The sequence below is a fragment of the Gymnoscopelus braueri genome (assembly GCF_963280865.1).
Source record: "Gymnoscopelus braueri genome assembly, chromosome: 1".
Classification (NCBI taxonomy): Eukaryota; Metazoa; Chordata; class Actinopteri; order Myctophiformes; family Myctophidae; genus Gymnoscopelus; species Gymnoscopelus braueri.
In genome coordinates, this window is record NC_137603.1 from 32,253,218 (window position 1) to 32,270,908 (window position 17,691).

At 42.4% G+C, this 17,691-nt stretch overlaps 1 protein-coding gene across 1 annotated transcript in view; it reads left to right on the plus strand.

Moving 5' to 3' along the window:
* Nucleotides 1–17,691, plus strand: part of LOC308105796 (protein unc-13 homolog C-like) — a gene marked incomplete at its 5' end in the record, with an annotated part of 229,949 nt that overhangs the window by 207,017 nt on the left and 5,241 nt on the right. The window contains 2 exons of the mRNA XM_080456721.1: nt 4,644–4,791; nt 16,051–16,143. Of these exons, the coding sequence (XP_080312847.1) occupies nt 4,644–4,791; nt 16,051–16,143 (241 nt within the window). The remainder of the gene's footprint in view (nt 1–4,643; nt 4,792–16,050; nt 16,144–17,691) is intronic.

A 17,691-nucleotide genomic window follows, 5' to 3' on the forward strand; every position in this document is an offset into this window, starting at 1 on the left:
AAAGAAATGTAAAGGGTACTTTTTACCTATTCAAACTTGAAAACGGGTCAAAAAAGACCCTAACACAATGGAAGGGTTAAGATATATATTTTTGGGGGTATAGAATTTGCCTCTGTATTGGGAATACAATACAACTTTATTTACAAAGCAGTAAAGCACATTTAAAAAATGGCAGATTTGACCAAAGTGCTGGGAAATTAGTGCACAAAAAGAAATCTGATATATATATATTTTTTTTTTAAAGGAGAAATTTGGTATAATGTGAGTCCTTTTTACTTACTTATTTAAGTATATTTCGTTTTTTACTCAAGTAACATTTGAATACACAGCCTTTTTACTTGTAAGAGAGTATGTTTACATTGTGCCCTGAGTCCCTCAGGGATCTATAGGGTCTTTTCTGTTATTGTGGGGAAAGATCTACAAGCTCACAACGCGTTGCAACGCAACTCGTCGATCTGCTATTTTCTGAGAAAGCTTTCCCCACAATACCGATGCAGGGGTTTAAATGGTTAAGTACCACCACTGGTGCTGATAAGCCTGATAGAATAGGAAAGGCAAGCCGTGCTCTCCTCGACGGAGTGCTGTCACCACTCCCAGCCGTGGAAGACGGGTGTAGGGGCGATGGCCGTGGTCAGATCTTATTAATCCATTAAGACCGGGAACGCATCTGTGTCATTTTAAGATTTCTTTGGCTATTCAAACATTGCAGATGTACAAGCTCATAGTAGATCTGCTATTTATTTTAAAATTCGTGGACAATGTGGGCAAATATGTTGTAAAGCGAACATTTTTAACTCCGATCTGTGCTTCTGGGGAGGGTTCCTGGAACAACATATATTTTCCAAGATTTTTCAAAAATAGCAGATCTACAAGCTATGAGCCTGTATATCTGCTATTTTTGAAGACTAAAATGACACAGATGTGTTCCCGGATTGAAGGGGTTAAGGAAAAAGGTATTGTTGAAAGGTGCATAGTATGCATTTAAGTGCCTGGACACAGCTCTCTCTGCCTCCCTGGGACAGGATCCAAGCATGGTTCACACACAGCTCAAGGTGATGTTTAGAGAGGCGCTAGGTATTATGTCGTCTCTGTCGGGGCAGAAACCTCCTATCTCCATATTCTAACTTTTTGTGTTTTTTTTTTTCTTTGGTAAATTAACTCTGTACGTGATCATACTACAGCGTCACACAAAAGCATCAAAAGTAGCAGATCTGCGAGCTCGAAACCGCGTCGCGTTTTGAGCTTGTAGATCTGCTACTTTAGCTGTTTGTGAATTTGAATCCTGAAAAGTAACAGTTTTGGACGTATGAGGTTTCCACCCGACAGAGACGATGTTATCGTGGACTTGTGACTGCGAAGGCTATTGATTCATAACACATTACAGCCAAAAGAATTGCTGATCTACAAGCTCGCAACGGGTCGCGATGTGATGCGTTGTGAGCTTGTAGATCTGCTATTTTTGCAATGTATATATATATATTGTTTTGGCCTTTATTCATAGTTTTCAGTAGAGACAGACAGGAAACAAGGAGAGAGAGATGGGGAGAGACATGCAGCAAAGATCGTCGGGAATGGGATTCGAACTCGCGATGCGCTGTCAATCAGACAATGAAGTTACACATATAGTCTGTGTCAGAGTGAGCAGATACATGAGCCATTGTTCCTATATGGCCATCAGGAAATAATTATATAATACAAACCCACATACCCACAGACATAAAGTGTCCATACAAAATACCTGTCACATATAGAACAATAATCAAAGCTCCCTGAACTAAACAGAGAATCGTACACAGTCAGCTATACAGAATAAAAATGCAATATTAAAAAGACAAGACAAGTTACAGGAATGGTTTGATGTCGAAACTCCCACGAGGAGCCATTGTATTGAGATAATGAATGTGAAACATTTCTCTTTGCAAAAGGCGACGCTCCTGATTGCCTCCAGTCTTCTGGGGGGCTTTTTCCACCTTTTCAATGCCTTCATACCGGAATGAGCTCATGCTGTGGCCTGCCTGTTTAAAATGCAAGGCCACAGGATGATCATTAGTGGTACTGCAGGTGATCACGCCACGAATCTTAACAGGTTTTCCACTGTGGGGATGTGTGTAGGTCTTACATTTTGATGTAACATTGGGCACAGCTACCACACCAGTATAGTTCCCATCGGGAATGTCTTCTAAAAAGGTACTTTTCTTCTGTGCAGGTGTATAAGATCTCACCAACTGGTCCCTCAAATTGGGAGGGCTTTTAAAGACCATAACTGGGGCTTCTTTAAAAAAAGTATTGAGTCTTGGGTCTGATCGATTTATGTGCCAATGTTTTGAAATGATCTTTTTAAATTCAAACCCCATGGGTGAGTACCTGTGAACACAGAAAGGAGAATTGGTCTTTTTAGGTTTAGTTTTAGATGAGGCATTCCTCTTGCGTCATGGATTTAAAACGATCAGCAGCAACATCAGCCCACTCCTGTTTCTACCCTTTTTCCATGAATCTATTGGTCAGATCAGTTGCTTGTGTGTTGTAACCTGTGTCTGGTACTGCAAACCCTCCGTGCTCTGTGAAACTGACTGATTGTTAGACTTCGAATCAGGTGTGTGGGATGAAAATAGTCTATCCCCTCGTAAATGAGGGGATAGACTATTCCCACCACTGATCAGCGCACATGCGTATCGCCGCCTGCAAGCAAGGCCCCTGTGCTGTAAGTGCATGGTAATTACCTGGTGGAGGTAGCTATTCGAGCTGGCTCCCAGCTGCTTTTTCACGCTCGGCAGGGTCTCTCCTTTTAAAAGGCTTTCTGTCCAGCCAGTCTTATCCAACGCTGCATCACACACACAGTAAAACACACAGTAAAACACACAGTAAAATACTCGCTGTTGATTTATCCATCCGGGTGCAATAACTAGTAGGCTATGAGTTCACTAAAGCAGGGGTTCTATTGTGTGTCGAAAATGTATGTATCGAAATGTATTTGACCGTGTACCCCCCACCTGAAAGGGGTTTATGCCAGGGACCACCAGAAGACAAGATTCATGTAAAAGAAAATTGCACTTCAAAATTATTACATTTTTAAAAAACATTTTCAATATTTTTCAAATATTTAAAAAAATAGCAGATGTGAGCTTGTACATCTGCTATTTTTGAATAGCCAAAGTATAAATGGATACAGTGGTTAAGATGATTGTGATGCTGTATTAACACATTTAGCTTGGGACCCCACCAAGGACCCCACTTTGAGAACCACTGCACTAAAGAAACACCCATCATTACCATATAGTTCGACATGACATTCATGTGTGGTAACTTAAAGGTTTAATGACATTCACTTTTACACCACATTCAAAGTCTTTGTCCTGGTCCTTCAAAAGTGTACAAAAAGTTTTAAGTGAAAATTCCATTCCAGTGATCAATGGCAGGTGTTTTTCTCTCACATTTCTAAAGCCTTTTCAACTGCAATGAAAAAAGAAATCTTTGCCTGCGGGTGTCGCTGGTGAGGGATTTTGCCTGTCAATCATCGCCTCTGCTCCGCCCCCCCCAAAGGAAAGGATAGGGGAGGGGAGGGGCGAGGAGGAGAGTGGGCGGGATTATTCGACAGTGACCTCACTGTCGAAGGGCCAAGCTCAGATTACTTTTCAGCCTAATTATTCAGAAAACCCCAGACCACAGAAAATCCACTGAATGTTTTAAGTTCAGGTTTTTTGGGTGTAATTGAGGTCATAAAACCCCAAATAAAACATTGAAAATAAAAAAAGTGAAAATGAATGTCATGATACCTTTAACACATTCCATGCCAGAGTTTAATCTCATAATGTACTCACCAGTGCCAGCGTTTTATTGTTGTTTTTTTTTTTTTTTCATGTCGCCACAGACCTCGCTAAATAAGTTAAAAGTGCGCGTTCATTTGGTTCTAAACACACAGCGGATCCGTGAGAAACGGCCAGCGAAAACAGTTTCCAAATGCGAGCCGCCATTTTGAAGATACAGCCGATCAACGGTAAACAGTGATCAGCGAGGAGAAAAACAACAACCGAGAAAATCGAGTTTTAAACAGGATCCCAGACAGGAAGCGGATACGATCGAAAAAAACGGAACCCGAATAATTCTGTTTCCGACCGGAAACCGGAAACGGAAATGGATAAAAAAAAATCGGAAAGTGCACCTGGGGCAAAATCAATGGGAATCGGCGGTTCGCGTAGATCTACGCGACTGGCACGCTGTGGCTTTAAATAGGTTCGCGTAGATCTACGCGATTGGCATTCAATGTGTTAATACAGTGGTTCTCATAGTGGGGGTCCGGGATCCCCTGGGGTCCTTGAGGGGGTTCCAGGGGGTCCCCAGCTAAATTACTTAACATCGCATAGAATTTTGTTTAACCAATTTAATCCTATTTTATACTCCGGCCATGGAAACATGGCTAATATACATGTTTATAATGTATGTGACGTGCTGTGAGCTTGTATATCTGCTTCCTTTTTTTTTTACATACATATTCTCTTATGGGGGTCCCTTGCGCAAAATATTTTCAAATACATAGCAATTTGGGGAACCCAATTTTAAACCATACCAATCAAACCATCTTTGACATGAAAATGTTTGGACTAAACATGGTGATTTCTTTCTTTATTTATTTTGTGTCCCTCTAGCAATACTTCCATGCCGGAGGAAACGGTCTGAAGAAGACTTTCCTTGAGAAAAGCTCCGATATGAAGTCCCTGAAATATGCTCTCAGCCTTTACACTCAGCCTACAGATGCCTTGATCAAGAAATATATATGCACCCAGCCCTCTCAAGGTAAGGAGACAAAATTGCATCGTTTGTTTTGTTTTGTCAGTCATTGTCCAATACAATAAGAGCGGTGCATTGGAACATTAAAAAGCAAATCCACGATCAATACTGATACAACACAGTGCCTGTGCTACATTTCAAATTGATGGGATTACTATCGTAGGAAAAAAAAGAAGACTCCTGCACACTGTCTTCTTCACTCGCATTTAAACAACACACACAGTCTAATAATAGTGTGGCTTTCCTTGTGAGATTGAAGATGCTTTCAGATGACTAAATTAATTAGCAGTTATCTGGCTAACTACCTTGAATCCCTGTCTATTATTATAATGGGCGACATCTAAACACATTGGGCTACAGTGATATCGTCTCTGTCGGGTGGAAACCTCATATGTCCAAAACTGTTACTTTTCAGGATTGAAATTCAAAAGTAGCTAAAGTAGAAGATCTACAAGATCGGAACGTTTTGAGTGTGCGGATCTGCTACTTTTGATGCTTTTGTGTAATGCTGTAGTATATCAAGTACGAAAAAACTAAAAGTTCAAATATGGATAAGAGATTTCTGCCCGACACGAGCTTTGTGTGCTAAAGGAAGATTATGTCATCCCATGCTCCGCCACTAGGCAAGAAATGGCACACAAAATGGTTGCCTCTCCCGCCATCTCTCCCTGGCTGTGAACGTCATGTGGATGAAAGCAATAGTTGTGCATTAAATGTTGTTACCGGATCTCGTAAGAGTGCGTTGCTGAGACAGAGAAAGGTCGATAACAACCTCGATTTTCTTCCTGATTTGTCTATCTGAGAAAATGCCATTTCAGTGTCAGAATGTTGGGAAAGATGTGTGGCTTGTGAAGAATGGGTCCAATATTTAGTTGAGGGACCATGGTGCTACAGAATCGGTCAGAAGCTGTGTTCGCGTTCACTTCTCCCAATGGAATTTATAGACTCATGGCCGACCTTTACTTCACATTACGTCAGATGGGTGTGCATTTTTAGAGCATGTTTTATTGTAATGATCAATCGATTGAGTTCCGGGTTGGATCAATGGAACTTCAGTATACTTTTAGGTGCTATATATCCGTGTGACAGGGTTAGGGCTAGGGTTAGTCGCATTGAAAAGGTATTAAAGAAAAAATACCGTGATTTTGTTGAGGCCAGGCCGAAGGCGTGGCCGAGACTATGTTTTGCCCCTGTTTGTCCGTCCATGTGTGTTGCTGTGTGTGTGTCCGTCTGTGTACAGCTAATCTCCGGCACCGATCGACGTGAAACTGTGCACACACACACACTCAAATATTTCACATTGGCCTGTTATAGCGCCCCCAGGAGGACGATTTTTCCAAAACACACTTTTTTCTACTACTCCTGACCTACAGTCTCACACAAATCGGTACACATTATCTCTGGGGTCATGTGATCAAGATATATGAGTCAGATTGTTCAGATCCCATTCCAATTGGCTATTGGCTACTGCCTTCCAAAGTTTGCGGGCCCTGGGTAGGCAACCCGGCCTGGCGGAGACCTGTGCTCAGAGGAGCACACTTGTCTAGGTACACTATTTTTCTTATATTAATGTTCTATTAGCATTTAAAATCTTAGTTGCAATTCATGACCTACCAGTTGGGAATCTCTGGTCTTATGGAACACAATGGGCTGTGTTCAGGTGGGTGGGGGGATCTTTGTCGCTGTGCTATAGCGACTCCTATGGGCTGTGAGCGGGGGCTGTTGAGCAGGAGGACCTCCCGGTGGGGGCTCCTCTCTGGCAGGTGAGCCAGTGTTAGGTACGATAGTAGTTGAGACACAGAAATGTGTGAGGAAGGGTTCATTGATATAATGACTAAAATTGGGAGAAAAAGGGGCTAAAATGTACTTGTTCGGGGGGAAAAGAAAGTCAATTCCACGTGCTGAAGTGTAAGGAGGGGAAGGATCTCTCTCTCTCTCTCTCTCTCTCTCTCTCTCTCTCTCTCTCTCTCTCTCTCTCTCTCTCTCTCTCTCTCTCTCTAATTGATTCCTCTCTATTGGCATTTCCTTCATTCACTGTGAAAAGGAAATGAGTAGAAATATTAAATTTTCCTGAACACCTGTTCACCTGATTTGAATATCCCCCCCACCCCTCTCTCTCTCTCTCTCTCTCTCTCTCTCTCTCTCTCTCTCTCTCTCTCTCTCTCTCTCTCGCTCTCTAGCTCTCTATGAGAAATCTATGGAACAGTTGGTTGTTTTGTTTTTTTCCGTATATCTTTGCATATGCAACAAGGCAGTGAAATCTACTTCCATGGAGCCTGATAGATAGATAGATAGATTGGACAGGGGATTGAGCCCAGCGGGTCCAGTGGAGCTTTGAGCTCCCCGCTTGCCTGACGGCGTGCAGCCTTGCAGAACACAGCGCGGGCAGGAACCGGTCTCCGTGAATGGAGACAGCCAATCAGCAGGCCAGCCAGGCAGCAATTCAGCCAGTCAGCCGGTCTCTCTCGGTGACAAGCAGATGGGCCATAGAAGACCCGCTGTTTTAGCCAGGAGTCTTCACCCTGTGTACCGCTGAGATTACTCTCTCTTGCTTTCTAATGCATAACTTATGTCGTTGCTGTCGGGCAGAAACCTCTTATCTCCATATTCTAACTTTACGTGTTTTTTTCGTAAATTAACGCCCTACTTGATCATACTACAGCGTCACACAAATTTATCAAAAGTAGCAGATCTACAAGCTCGAAACGCGGCGCGAAGCGACAAAGAGCTTGTCGATCTGCTACTTTTCAATTTGAATCCTGAAAAGTAACAGTTTTGGACACATGAGGTTTCCACCCGACAGAGGCGATATGCATTAGTTGTTTGCCAGGGTCGCACGCCAAAAGTTGCCGATCTACAAACGTGTAGATCTGCTATTTGTGGCTCACAACCTACCCATTTTCAACCTTCAATTCTTGTAACTGGTCGTCACTAATGCTCATTATAAGATGGCACAGCCCTCATCTACTCACTCTGTCTCAGAGGAGGGCTATGTGGACATTTCAGAAACGTGCCTACCAGTGACATCATCGGTAGGCAGGTTTGATAATTGCAAACAATTATCGAACAACAATAATTATTGTTCAAATGTTTTATCAACGCAAGAGGAATGGCTTCTATTTCAGTGTTCTAACATTCCAGTCAGAGAAAGCCTGTTTCTGTTAGCTTGGAATCTCTCTTTACGATCTGGCCACAGTGTGGCTGAATGACACTGAGTTGGACATTTGATGACGATAGAAGAAGCCCTATAGCGAGTAGACAGAAATGTATTTTATCTCTTTTTTTTATAACCAATAACTAATAATAACAATAATTGAGAAGCACGTTTTTTTCCCCCTTCTTATATATCAACAAATCAACAAGCCAAAAAATATATATATATATATTAGAATCTACTAAATTGATTAGTCTGATTGAGCACATAACCCTGTATTATACGTTATTATTGTTGTACAATGGTGGCGTACAAATACAGTGAATATAGACGATCTACAAGCTCACAACACGCCGCTTACGTGACACGTTGTGAGCTTGTACATTGGCTATTTTCACCATATATATATATAAATTATATAAAATATAATATGTGTCACATCACCCAGCCCTAGGTGAAATGTTCCTCTAAGTCTGTGTTTTTTGTCTCTCTGATGTGTCTGTTAGATAGTGATTACTTATCTAAAGAATCAACTCTGTATTTAAACATGAAACTTGTATTAGGTTCTCCGTGTAGAACACACACACACCGGCTCCTAGTGCACACGTGAATGTCATCAATGAGTAGCGTCACCTGCTTATGATGTCATCAGTAAGCACGTCAGTAGCCTACACAACAGTGTCTCTTTCTGTGTTTCTCTCTCTCTCTCTCTCTCTCTCTCTCTCTCTCTCTCTCTCTCTCTCTCTCCTGGCCTGTCCTGACACGGTGTGTGTCCCTCTTTAACAGAGCTGCCCTAAATGTCCCTTAAGTGTGTGTAGTGAGCTGTGTGACGCGCATTAGGCCGGTAAACACTGTCTGTCAGCAGGGCCTGACACTGGGCGTGGTGCTGCATGCTCACCGGCGCCGCACACCACTGGTGTATCGTTGCTGTCGGGCAGAAACCTCTTATCTCCATATTTAATGTGTTTGTGTTGTTTTCGTAAATCAACGCCCTACTTGATCATACTACTGTGTCACACGAAAGTAGCTAAAAAGATCGACAAGATCGAAACGCTGCACGAAGCAACGCGTTTTGAGCTTGTCGATCTGCTATTTTTGAATTGAAAATCCTGAAAAGTAACAGTTTTGGACATCAACTTTTACTTTGGCACCGTAAGTATTATTGATGCCAATACTTTAGTTTTTCTACTCAGGTCAATTTTGAATACTTGAAACAGAAGTCAGTGTGGAATTGCTACTTTTACTTACTTAAAAAACTACCGTGCACCGTAGCACACAGACATTCGGACCTGCATGGGCACACACATGCATTAGGTCATTAGATTATTCTAGCAAAGCGTGTGCGCAGGCAGGGAGGCATGTGATTACCTTTTCGATTGTTATGCGGTGCGGTGGCGTCGTGGTGATGCTGGGTAATGAAGGAAACCAAATAAACCCCTAAGAGACTTGGAGGCATGTTGCACATCCATTCACCTTTCTTACAGTGTTTAACCACTTGAACCCTCTAGTCCAGGGGTCTTCAACGTTTTTTTTCTTCAGGCCAAGGACCCCTTAGCTAAGAGAAAGATGAAGCAGGGACCCCCGCTACATACTGTATAGTAAAATTGTGTTGCAGATTAAACTTTTTCATAGATAGCTGGATTCATGCTAATGTGTATTTTCAGATAGTTAACCTTTAAACCCTCAATATTTAGTCAACTTGACCGTTGGCTCTGTACTTGGTCTGCTCTTTTTCCCAACCAACTCTCCGAAAATAGCCGATCTACAAGCTCACAACGTCTCGCAGTGCGAGGTGTTGTGAGCTTGCTATGTTAGGCTAATGTTCCCCATATACAAAGATTTGGCGGACCCCCTGTAGTATCTCTGAGGACCCCCTAGGGGTCCCGGACCCTCTGGTGAAGACCCCTGCTCTAGTCCAGTGGTTCTCCAAGTGGGGTCCCTGGGGGGGGGGGGGGTTCCACGATCATTTTAATCACTTTATACATTTATATGTTAGCGTTTCAAAAATTGCAGATCTACAAGCTCACAGCGTGTCACTTTACGCCGCACTGCAAGCTTGTACATCTGCTATTTCTGATGATTTTTTTTAATGAATTAGATTCTCTTCTGGGGGTCCCTGGCACAAACTCTTTTCAGATTGTGGTCCGCGGCCAAATACCTATCAATTTGGGGGTCCTTGACTTGACTTGAGAAGCACTGTGCTATTAGCCTGAGGCAACGAGCTCAATCGATGGTCTTGAAGGGTGGATCCAAACTCAGCCGCCCGGATTCGTGCGGGGCTTCCTATTGCTTCACCAATCTATGTCCCCGCCAAAAAAAAAAGCATGGGTTTCCGAGGCTACTGTGCTATAGTCTTAGTGAGACAGACCTGAGTTGCAACTGCACCGGTCTAGCTGTTATTGTTTCCTCCTACACCAAATCTCTTTGCCCCAGAATAGGGATGCTGGGGTTCAAGTGGTTAACCTATAAAAGAGTTTCAATTACACAGTAGAGGCCTCCACTTAATGTACTTACAGTCTAACAAGGTGTAAGTGCATACTTTATTGTAGGGCTGCAACTATCGGCAGCCATTTTGTAAATGAAACAGTAGGGTAAACACTGGTGTGATACTAATTAAGCTAACATGCACAAAAGCTGCTCCCTGACTCTGTTTGACCTGAATGGAACACAACTTCATTAGTATTACTGCTGCCAGGAGGAGGCCAGAACAGAATAATTGTACACTTCTGTACTCGTACACAAGATGTAACAAATGAGGAAATAATGAAACCTTGAACCTTGGTAACACCTGTGTTTATCCTACTATGTCATGCCAAAATGGCTGATGTGCATACAGTCTGCTGGAGAGAAATGAGACGCAAGTTTGTTTGGCTGAGCAAGGTGTGCAACGTGAAGAGAGAGCAATGTGAGAGCCCTCACACCTACATCACACTGCCGATCCGACCAATATGTCTGAGTCATAGTGACATGAGCGTGAGGACGTGGTACTCAAGTAAAAAAATGTATATAGGACTTTTTCTTGTAAAAGAGTATTACTACACTGTGGTATTGCTACTTTTACTTAAGCAAAACATCTGAGTACTTCTTCCCCCACTGACTGCTGTTCACTCCTCTCCTTTATCTTCTTAATATACTCTTTCCTCTTCTCGCCACTCCACTCCCTTCACTCCCTCAAGTAGCGTACTTCATTGTGCGTTGCTACTTGAGACGTTAATAGACTTTGGTTCCCATTTGACAAATACATTTGTCAAATGGCGTTGTGTTGCGTTGTTGACTGTCGAGTAGGAAATGTTCCCTGACTGCTTTCTATCCGTACCGAGCCCCCAAACTGGTCGATAGCAGCTTCCAGTGACGTGTGGCTCCGTTGATTTCCCTCAAGCCCGGGGCCTTTAATTGTGTCACGTCTGTCTCTCCTAAACTCCCTCCCAGTCCCACCCCGCCCACTCCAACCTCTCTCTGAAGCCTCGTCATTATCATAAGTCAGGAAGCTTGTTGCTTCATTACCAGCTGTAATGGGTACTACTTGTTTGGCACGTATTGATTAGCTATTGGATCAACATGCACGTTCATCAAGTGCCGACAGCGGCACCTGCCTCTGAGAGTGCTTAACATCTGTTCGTCTGAGGCCAGGTAGTGACGCAATGCTGTGTGTGTGTGTGTGTGTGTTTGTGTGGGCGTTTTGGAGGGGAACAATTGAGCAGTGGAGGGCATGGGTTTTTAAAGAGGGGGCCACAGCCCCCTTGGGCTCCCAATTAGGGCTTAACAGTCCAGTTTCCGGAAGTAACGAGGCCTCCTTTTCTCCATAGAGGATTTTATTATCAGCTATAATGTCGTAACAATTTACCTCGAGGTTCCTGGTTGTAAAACGATGCGATATCGTTGCTTGAGGGGCAGAAACCTCTTATCTCCATATTCTAACTTGTTGTGTTTTTTTCGTAAACTAACGCCACTTGATCCTACTACAGAGTCACACAAAAGCCCCAAAAGTAGCAGATATACAAGCTCGAAACGCAGCTCGAAACGCGGCACGAAGCGACGCATTTCGAGCTTGTAGATCTGCTACTTTTGCTATTTTGGTATTTGAATCCTGAAAAGTAACAGTTTTGGACATATGAGGTTTCCACCCGACAGCGACGTCCTACTCCTGGTCATTATATGGACATTTTGGGCATAAAAAGAAGTTGAAGGGTACATTTATGTCTGATTATGATGTACCGTGCATGTTAAATCATGTATACTTTACATTATTTCTGACCATTTTTCAAAGTGTACATTTATTCTTAATTTGTTTTACATTTTGGGAAAAACTAAACTAAATAAAACCAAAAAAAACTGCCAATTTAACATTGAGGTGCCCACAAGGTTTAGGTGCCCACTGAACCTATATCCCAATTATTTGACAGCTTTAGTTACTAGTTACTTTGAAGATTTAGATCAGAACACACATTAACCATTTAAGCTCTGCTATTCTTCAGCCATTTGAAAATAGCTATTTTTGGAAAAGATTATCAACTACTTTCACTTTGGAACTGTATATATTTTGTACCTTTACTCATGTAAAATGCATACTCAATACCCCACAAATGGCTTGTGGGAAGGCCTACCTGTCCGATGTCTCCTTACCGTTCCCTCTAAGAAAGAAAAAGTGCTTAAAATGGAGAGAATGTCCTCACCTCTACACTGCAATAATCTTCTCTATTTATTCCTATAAGTGGTGCATCGGCTCTCTAATGACAGCTCAATCATAGAAAACATTGCAGCCCGTCTCTCTTAATAAAGAGACTGAATAGCTGACGGTCGAATCATTTGCATCTAATCTATATCGGCAGGTAAGCCTTACTGCAAGTTTTACCTTCACACCGTCGAGAAGGGCTTGTGCCCGAAACTTGGCGGCCAATAAATATTAGATGCAAATGAATTCGGTCTATTCAGCCTTTTCATTCCGAGTGCGGAGTGCCTCTGCTATCTTTCTTTCGTCAAAAGAGGAGAAAACGCTTCGAGCAACAGGGCAACAGAATGGATGAATGCTGGGTCTGGTGTGTTTTTCATTCTTTTCTTTTTTTTTCCCGGAAACATAATGTTCCAGTTCCATTAAAGCAGCGATCCTGAAACAACCCCTCGGGCACTTGTTGGACATTGAGCTGTGCCCAACCGGTTGACCTGTGAATTGCTGTCACGTCACTCCGCTCATAATGTCTGTCTTCATCGCTCGCTATAACGCCATCCGTCTCACTTGTCATGTGTCCCTGTTTGCTCCCCGCTCTGTCAAACCCGTTGGCCTTTCTTTGTCATCGGTGTTGTCAGCAGTTCACAGTCACAGGGTTCCTACACAAGTATGGACAAGTATGGGTTTTAGATTGTATTCATTTCCAGGTCGGAATAGGTATGGAAAAAAGAGGGAACATTTATGAGCTATGTGTTGATGTAGTTATTAGAAAAGGTAAACTATCTTTTCTGCATAAGGATAGGAAATCGTAATTTTATGGCTGCATTCATTGTCAAGTTCATGGACACAATGAATAAATGAGGCTGCATAGACAGCGTGAGCACTTATTTGATTTGTATGAGCTACCTAGCTACATGCAATCTTCTTGAAATTATTTGGCAACATATTAGCAGTAGTCTACATAGTCAGAATGGAACATAAATGAACAGTTGGATTTTTAAAGCATGTATTTACATAAACATCTAGCTATTTGTACTTGGATATGAAAAATCGAATGAGAATTCCCGAAAGTTTAGTCTGGAAAAGTATATGGCATTTTAAAATGGAAAATGTGTAGGAACCCTGCAGTCAGTGGTGGAAAGGTAACTACCGTAATTTTCGCACTATAAGCCGCACCTGACTATAAGCCGCAGCAGCTAAATTGAATGTTTGGAACATATATAAGCCGCACTGGACTATAAGCCGCGGGTGTAAAATCCATAGATTTAGGAGGTCCCCTAGTGGCCGTTAGCTGTAAAAATCCAAAGATAAGCCGCACCGTTATATAAGCCGCAGGGTCGAAAAATGGGGAAAAAGTCGCGGCTTATAGTCCGAAATTTACGGTATCTACATTTACTTACTTTAAGGACTGTACTCAAGTACAATTTTAAATGTACTTTTTACTTTTTTTGAGTATGTTTCATACTTTATACTCTTTATACTCTTCTACTCCACTACATGAAAGAGGCCAATATTGTGCTTTTGACTCCACTACAATTATTTGACAGCTTTAGTTACTTTGCAGATTTTGATTATTATTATAAAACAAAACCAATTAAGCTGTATTTTACTTCAATATTCGAAAATAGCAGATCTACAAGCTCACAACGCCTCGCAATATGACACATTGTGAGCTTGTAGATCTTCAAAAACATACTTTTGGTACTTTAAGTATATCGTCTCTGTCGGGTGGAAACCTCATTATGTCCAAGACTGTTACTTTTCAGGATTCAAATTCAAAATCAGCTAGCTCTACAGCAAGCTCTACAAGCTCAAAAACGTGTTGCTTTGTTAGTTAGAATACGGAGATAGCAGGTTTCTGCCTGACAGCAACGATATTTTGATGCCAATACTTTTGTACTTTTACTCCAGCATACTTTGTATTTATACATTGTGGTATTGCTGAGTACTTCTTCCACCACCGTCCCTGTCTGCTCCTCTCTGTCAAATCCATTGGCCTTTGTCATCAGTGTTGTCGGCGGTTCACAGCCTTTCCTTTTGTTTTTTTGTTTTTCCATTCACTCCAGAGTGAAAAGGATTTGTTGTAACAGATGGCTGGCGGCACGCGCCACACGACCGAGCCCACATGGCATGCCCTCTTTCCACACCCCTGGAACCAAGGAGATGGATTTATCCTTCGGTTTGCCGTGTGTTTCCTTCTGTTTGTGTCTTTCATGCGTGTTTTGTCATGAAAGGAAGCGGGACCCCTGGCTGTGTTGAATGTGGTGTGTGTGTGTGTGTGGGGGGGCGGTGGTGGTGGTGGTGGTGGTGGGGGGTATTGAATGAGGCGTGCTACAGCTCCACACTGGTTTTATTTTGTAGCCATGGTACACTAGGGGTGTCGGAAAAAATCGATTCGCGATTCTACTGTTGGACGATTCAGAATCTATTCTCTCTTTTTTTTTTTAAATGATTTTCTTTTTTGGATCTTGGACTTACCTTTGTGTGTTTACATTATTATCAGTTGATAAAACCTTTACAATTATAAAAGCTACATACATGTACTCTGTTCTCATACCAGCAGATTGGAGTAGATCCTGAAATCCTATGTTTTGAATCAAGAATCGTTTTGAATCGAGAATCGTTTGTTTTGAAAAAATCGATAAAAATCGGAATTGTGACCCCAAGAATCGGAATCGAATCGATTCGTGACATAGCAGACGATTCACAGCCCTATGGTACACAGGGTCCCACTTTCCCTCCTGCTTCAGATCAATGTCTTGGCTCTTTTCCACTATGAAGGGTCACCCAGAACCTGAAACTTTACAGAACCAGTGAAGTTCTTCTGAAAAGTTTTTTTTGTTTGCGTTTTCCGTTATAACCAGAAGAACCACCCATGAAGAAAAAGTGGCACAAAAAGCAGAAATAGCCAATCTACAAGCTCACAAAGTGTCACATTGCAACGCAGTGTGAGCTTGTAGAGCAGTGTGGAAACAAAACTCTATCTCCCTCTCTCTCGCACGCACGCACGCACGCACGCACGCACGCACGCACGCACGCACGCACGCACGCACGCACGCTCACACACACACACACACACACACATACACTCACACTCTCTCACTGACTTGTTTTTTCTCCCTCTGCGTCTGTTTCTATCTTTGTCTCTCTGCCTCTCTCGTTTCCCCCTATCTCCTTCTCTTCCTGTCAACCCTTCTATGTTCCCCTTCCTTTTCTCTCACTGCACCCCCCCCCCCACACACACACACACACTCGCTCTCCCCTGTCTATCTCTTTTTCTCACTTTTGTCCTCACTCTCTTTAACTCCTTCTCGCCCTCTCTCTCCCACACTTCCTCCCCCCCTCTTTCCTTCCTCCCCCTCCCTCTCTCTCTCTCTCTCTCTCTCTCTCTCTCTCTCTCTCTCTCTCTCTCTCTCTCTCTCTCTCTCTGTTGGTGTGTATCCAGGTCAGTCATCCAATGGATCCATGGGGGAGGTGTGTATGCAGGTAGATCTCATCTCTCACCCCGGCACCGGAGAGCACAAAGTCAGCGTGAAGGGTGAGCTCTCCAGCACTGTGCCCCGTTCACTCTCCTTGTTCCAACACGCTCACATAGGGCGGGGCAATGAACTCTCCTTGTTCCAACACGCTCACATAGGGCGGGGCAATGAACCCACAACATATCAAAACTATGTTATATTATTAGAACCAATTCCCAACTTAATCTTATTGCTCATGCAGGTTTCAACAAATTGACACAAACTAATTCTAAAATGTTAAAAGACTGGCCTTGGGCAGTGTGAATGGTTGTGGTGTTGTGTTTTCATGAATGTTGTTATTATTATCACCATTTATTACCAGCAGACTACATGTCATGTTTTGGGGTGTTTGTGTGTCTGGGAATAATGACAGAATTAGCATTTAGCTAGCACAGTACTCAAAAGGCATCATTAAAACAATTCTTCAGAAAACTTGGGCCTCAGCATAGACCTTGTTTCTGTTTGATATGCAGATGAATTATTCTTGAAACTTTGGTTAAAGAGCAGTGGTTATCAACCTTTTTTTTGGGCCAGTGCCCCCCTATCCAATATCCAGTTCCCCCTACCAAACCCAATTACAATTTAGCCCCTGAATTGCCCATGTTTTATTCTGTGTTGCTTATAATTTAGAAAGCCTCACATCCAATGCCAAATACCAGATTTAATATTAAAATGGGCTGTTAAAATGTGATTATTAGCCTGCTTTCCAAGGAGAAAAAAAGTAAATGCATAAAATGCATAAATAAAAAGCCTAAATAGGTATCATTATTTACTGTGGGAAAACTATAATTTGGTCTCGTCATGGATCACAATCAGCAATCAAAAGAAGATAATTTGGTGCAGGTATAGCAAATAAGATGAATTCACAATAATGGTTCCTCATAATACACAAGAGCATTCGGACTGTGCTCCAGTGAGCTGTGGTTTAGAAATCTGCATTTAGCCTCTCACAATGGCAGTGGTTCTCAAACTTTTTTTTTAATTTCAAAGACCCCCATAACTCTGAAAGTGTACAAATGGAACCAAATGGACCCATTTGTACACTCTCAGAGTGACATCCCTGTAAGGGTCCATTTCAAACCCCCCTCATGTAAACCTGGACCCCACTTTGAGAACCACTGCACAATGGATTACTCTTCAGCGCACCTTATATTGTTCTCCCATAGACAGCATTCACTGCAAGTTAAAATCACCACAAAGTTGTTATGCAATGTTGCTATTTATACGGATACACAGGCCTGCTGAATCCATTGCATTTGTCATCAATCTATTGAAAATAGTGTTGTTGTTTCTTTGCCCGGCACTGCTACAGTAGAAAAAATAGGATGGATAATAGATAGTATGGATGTGCGACCTTGTGGCTGCTGAATAAGGAACAACACAAAAGATTTTTCCATAATGATGGCTGCAGCCTGAAAAAAAAAATCAGCATTTATGGTGCAAATGGTAAACTTTCAAAATATGTGACTCTGATGGTGCGGCGCAGTGTTGATTTCGTCGACTAAAACTATGACGAAAATCTTTCGTCAACTACCTTTTTTCACTGACGAAAACAAAATAAAAACGAA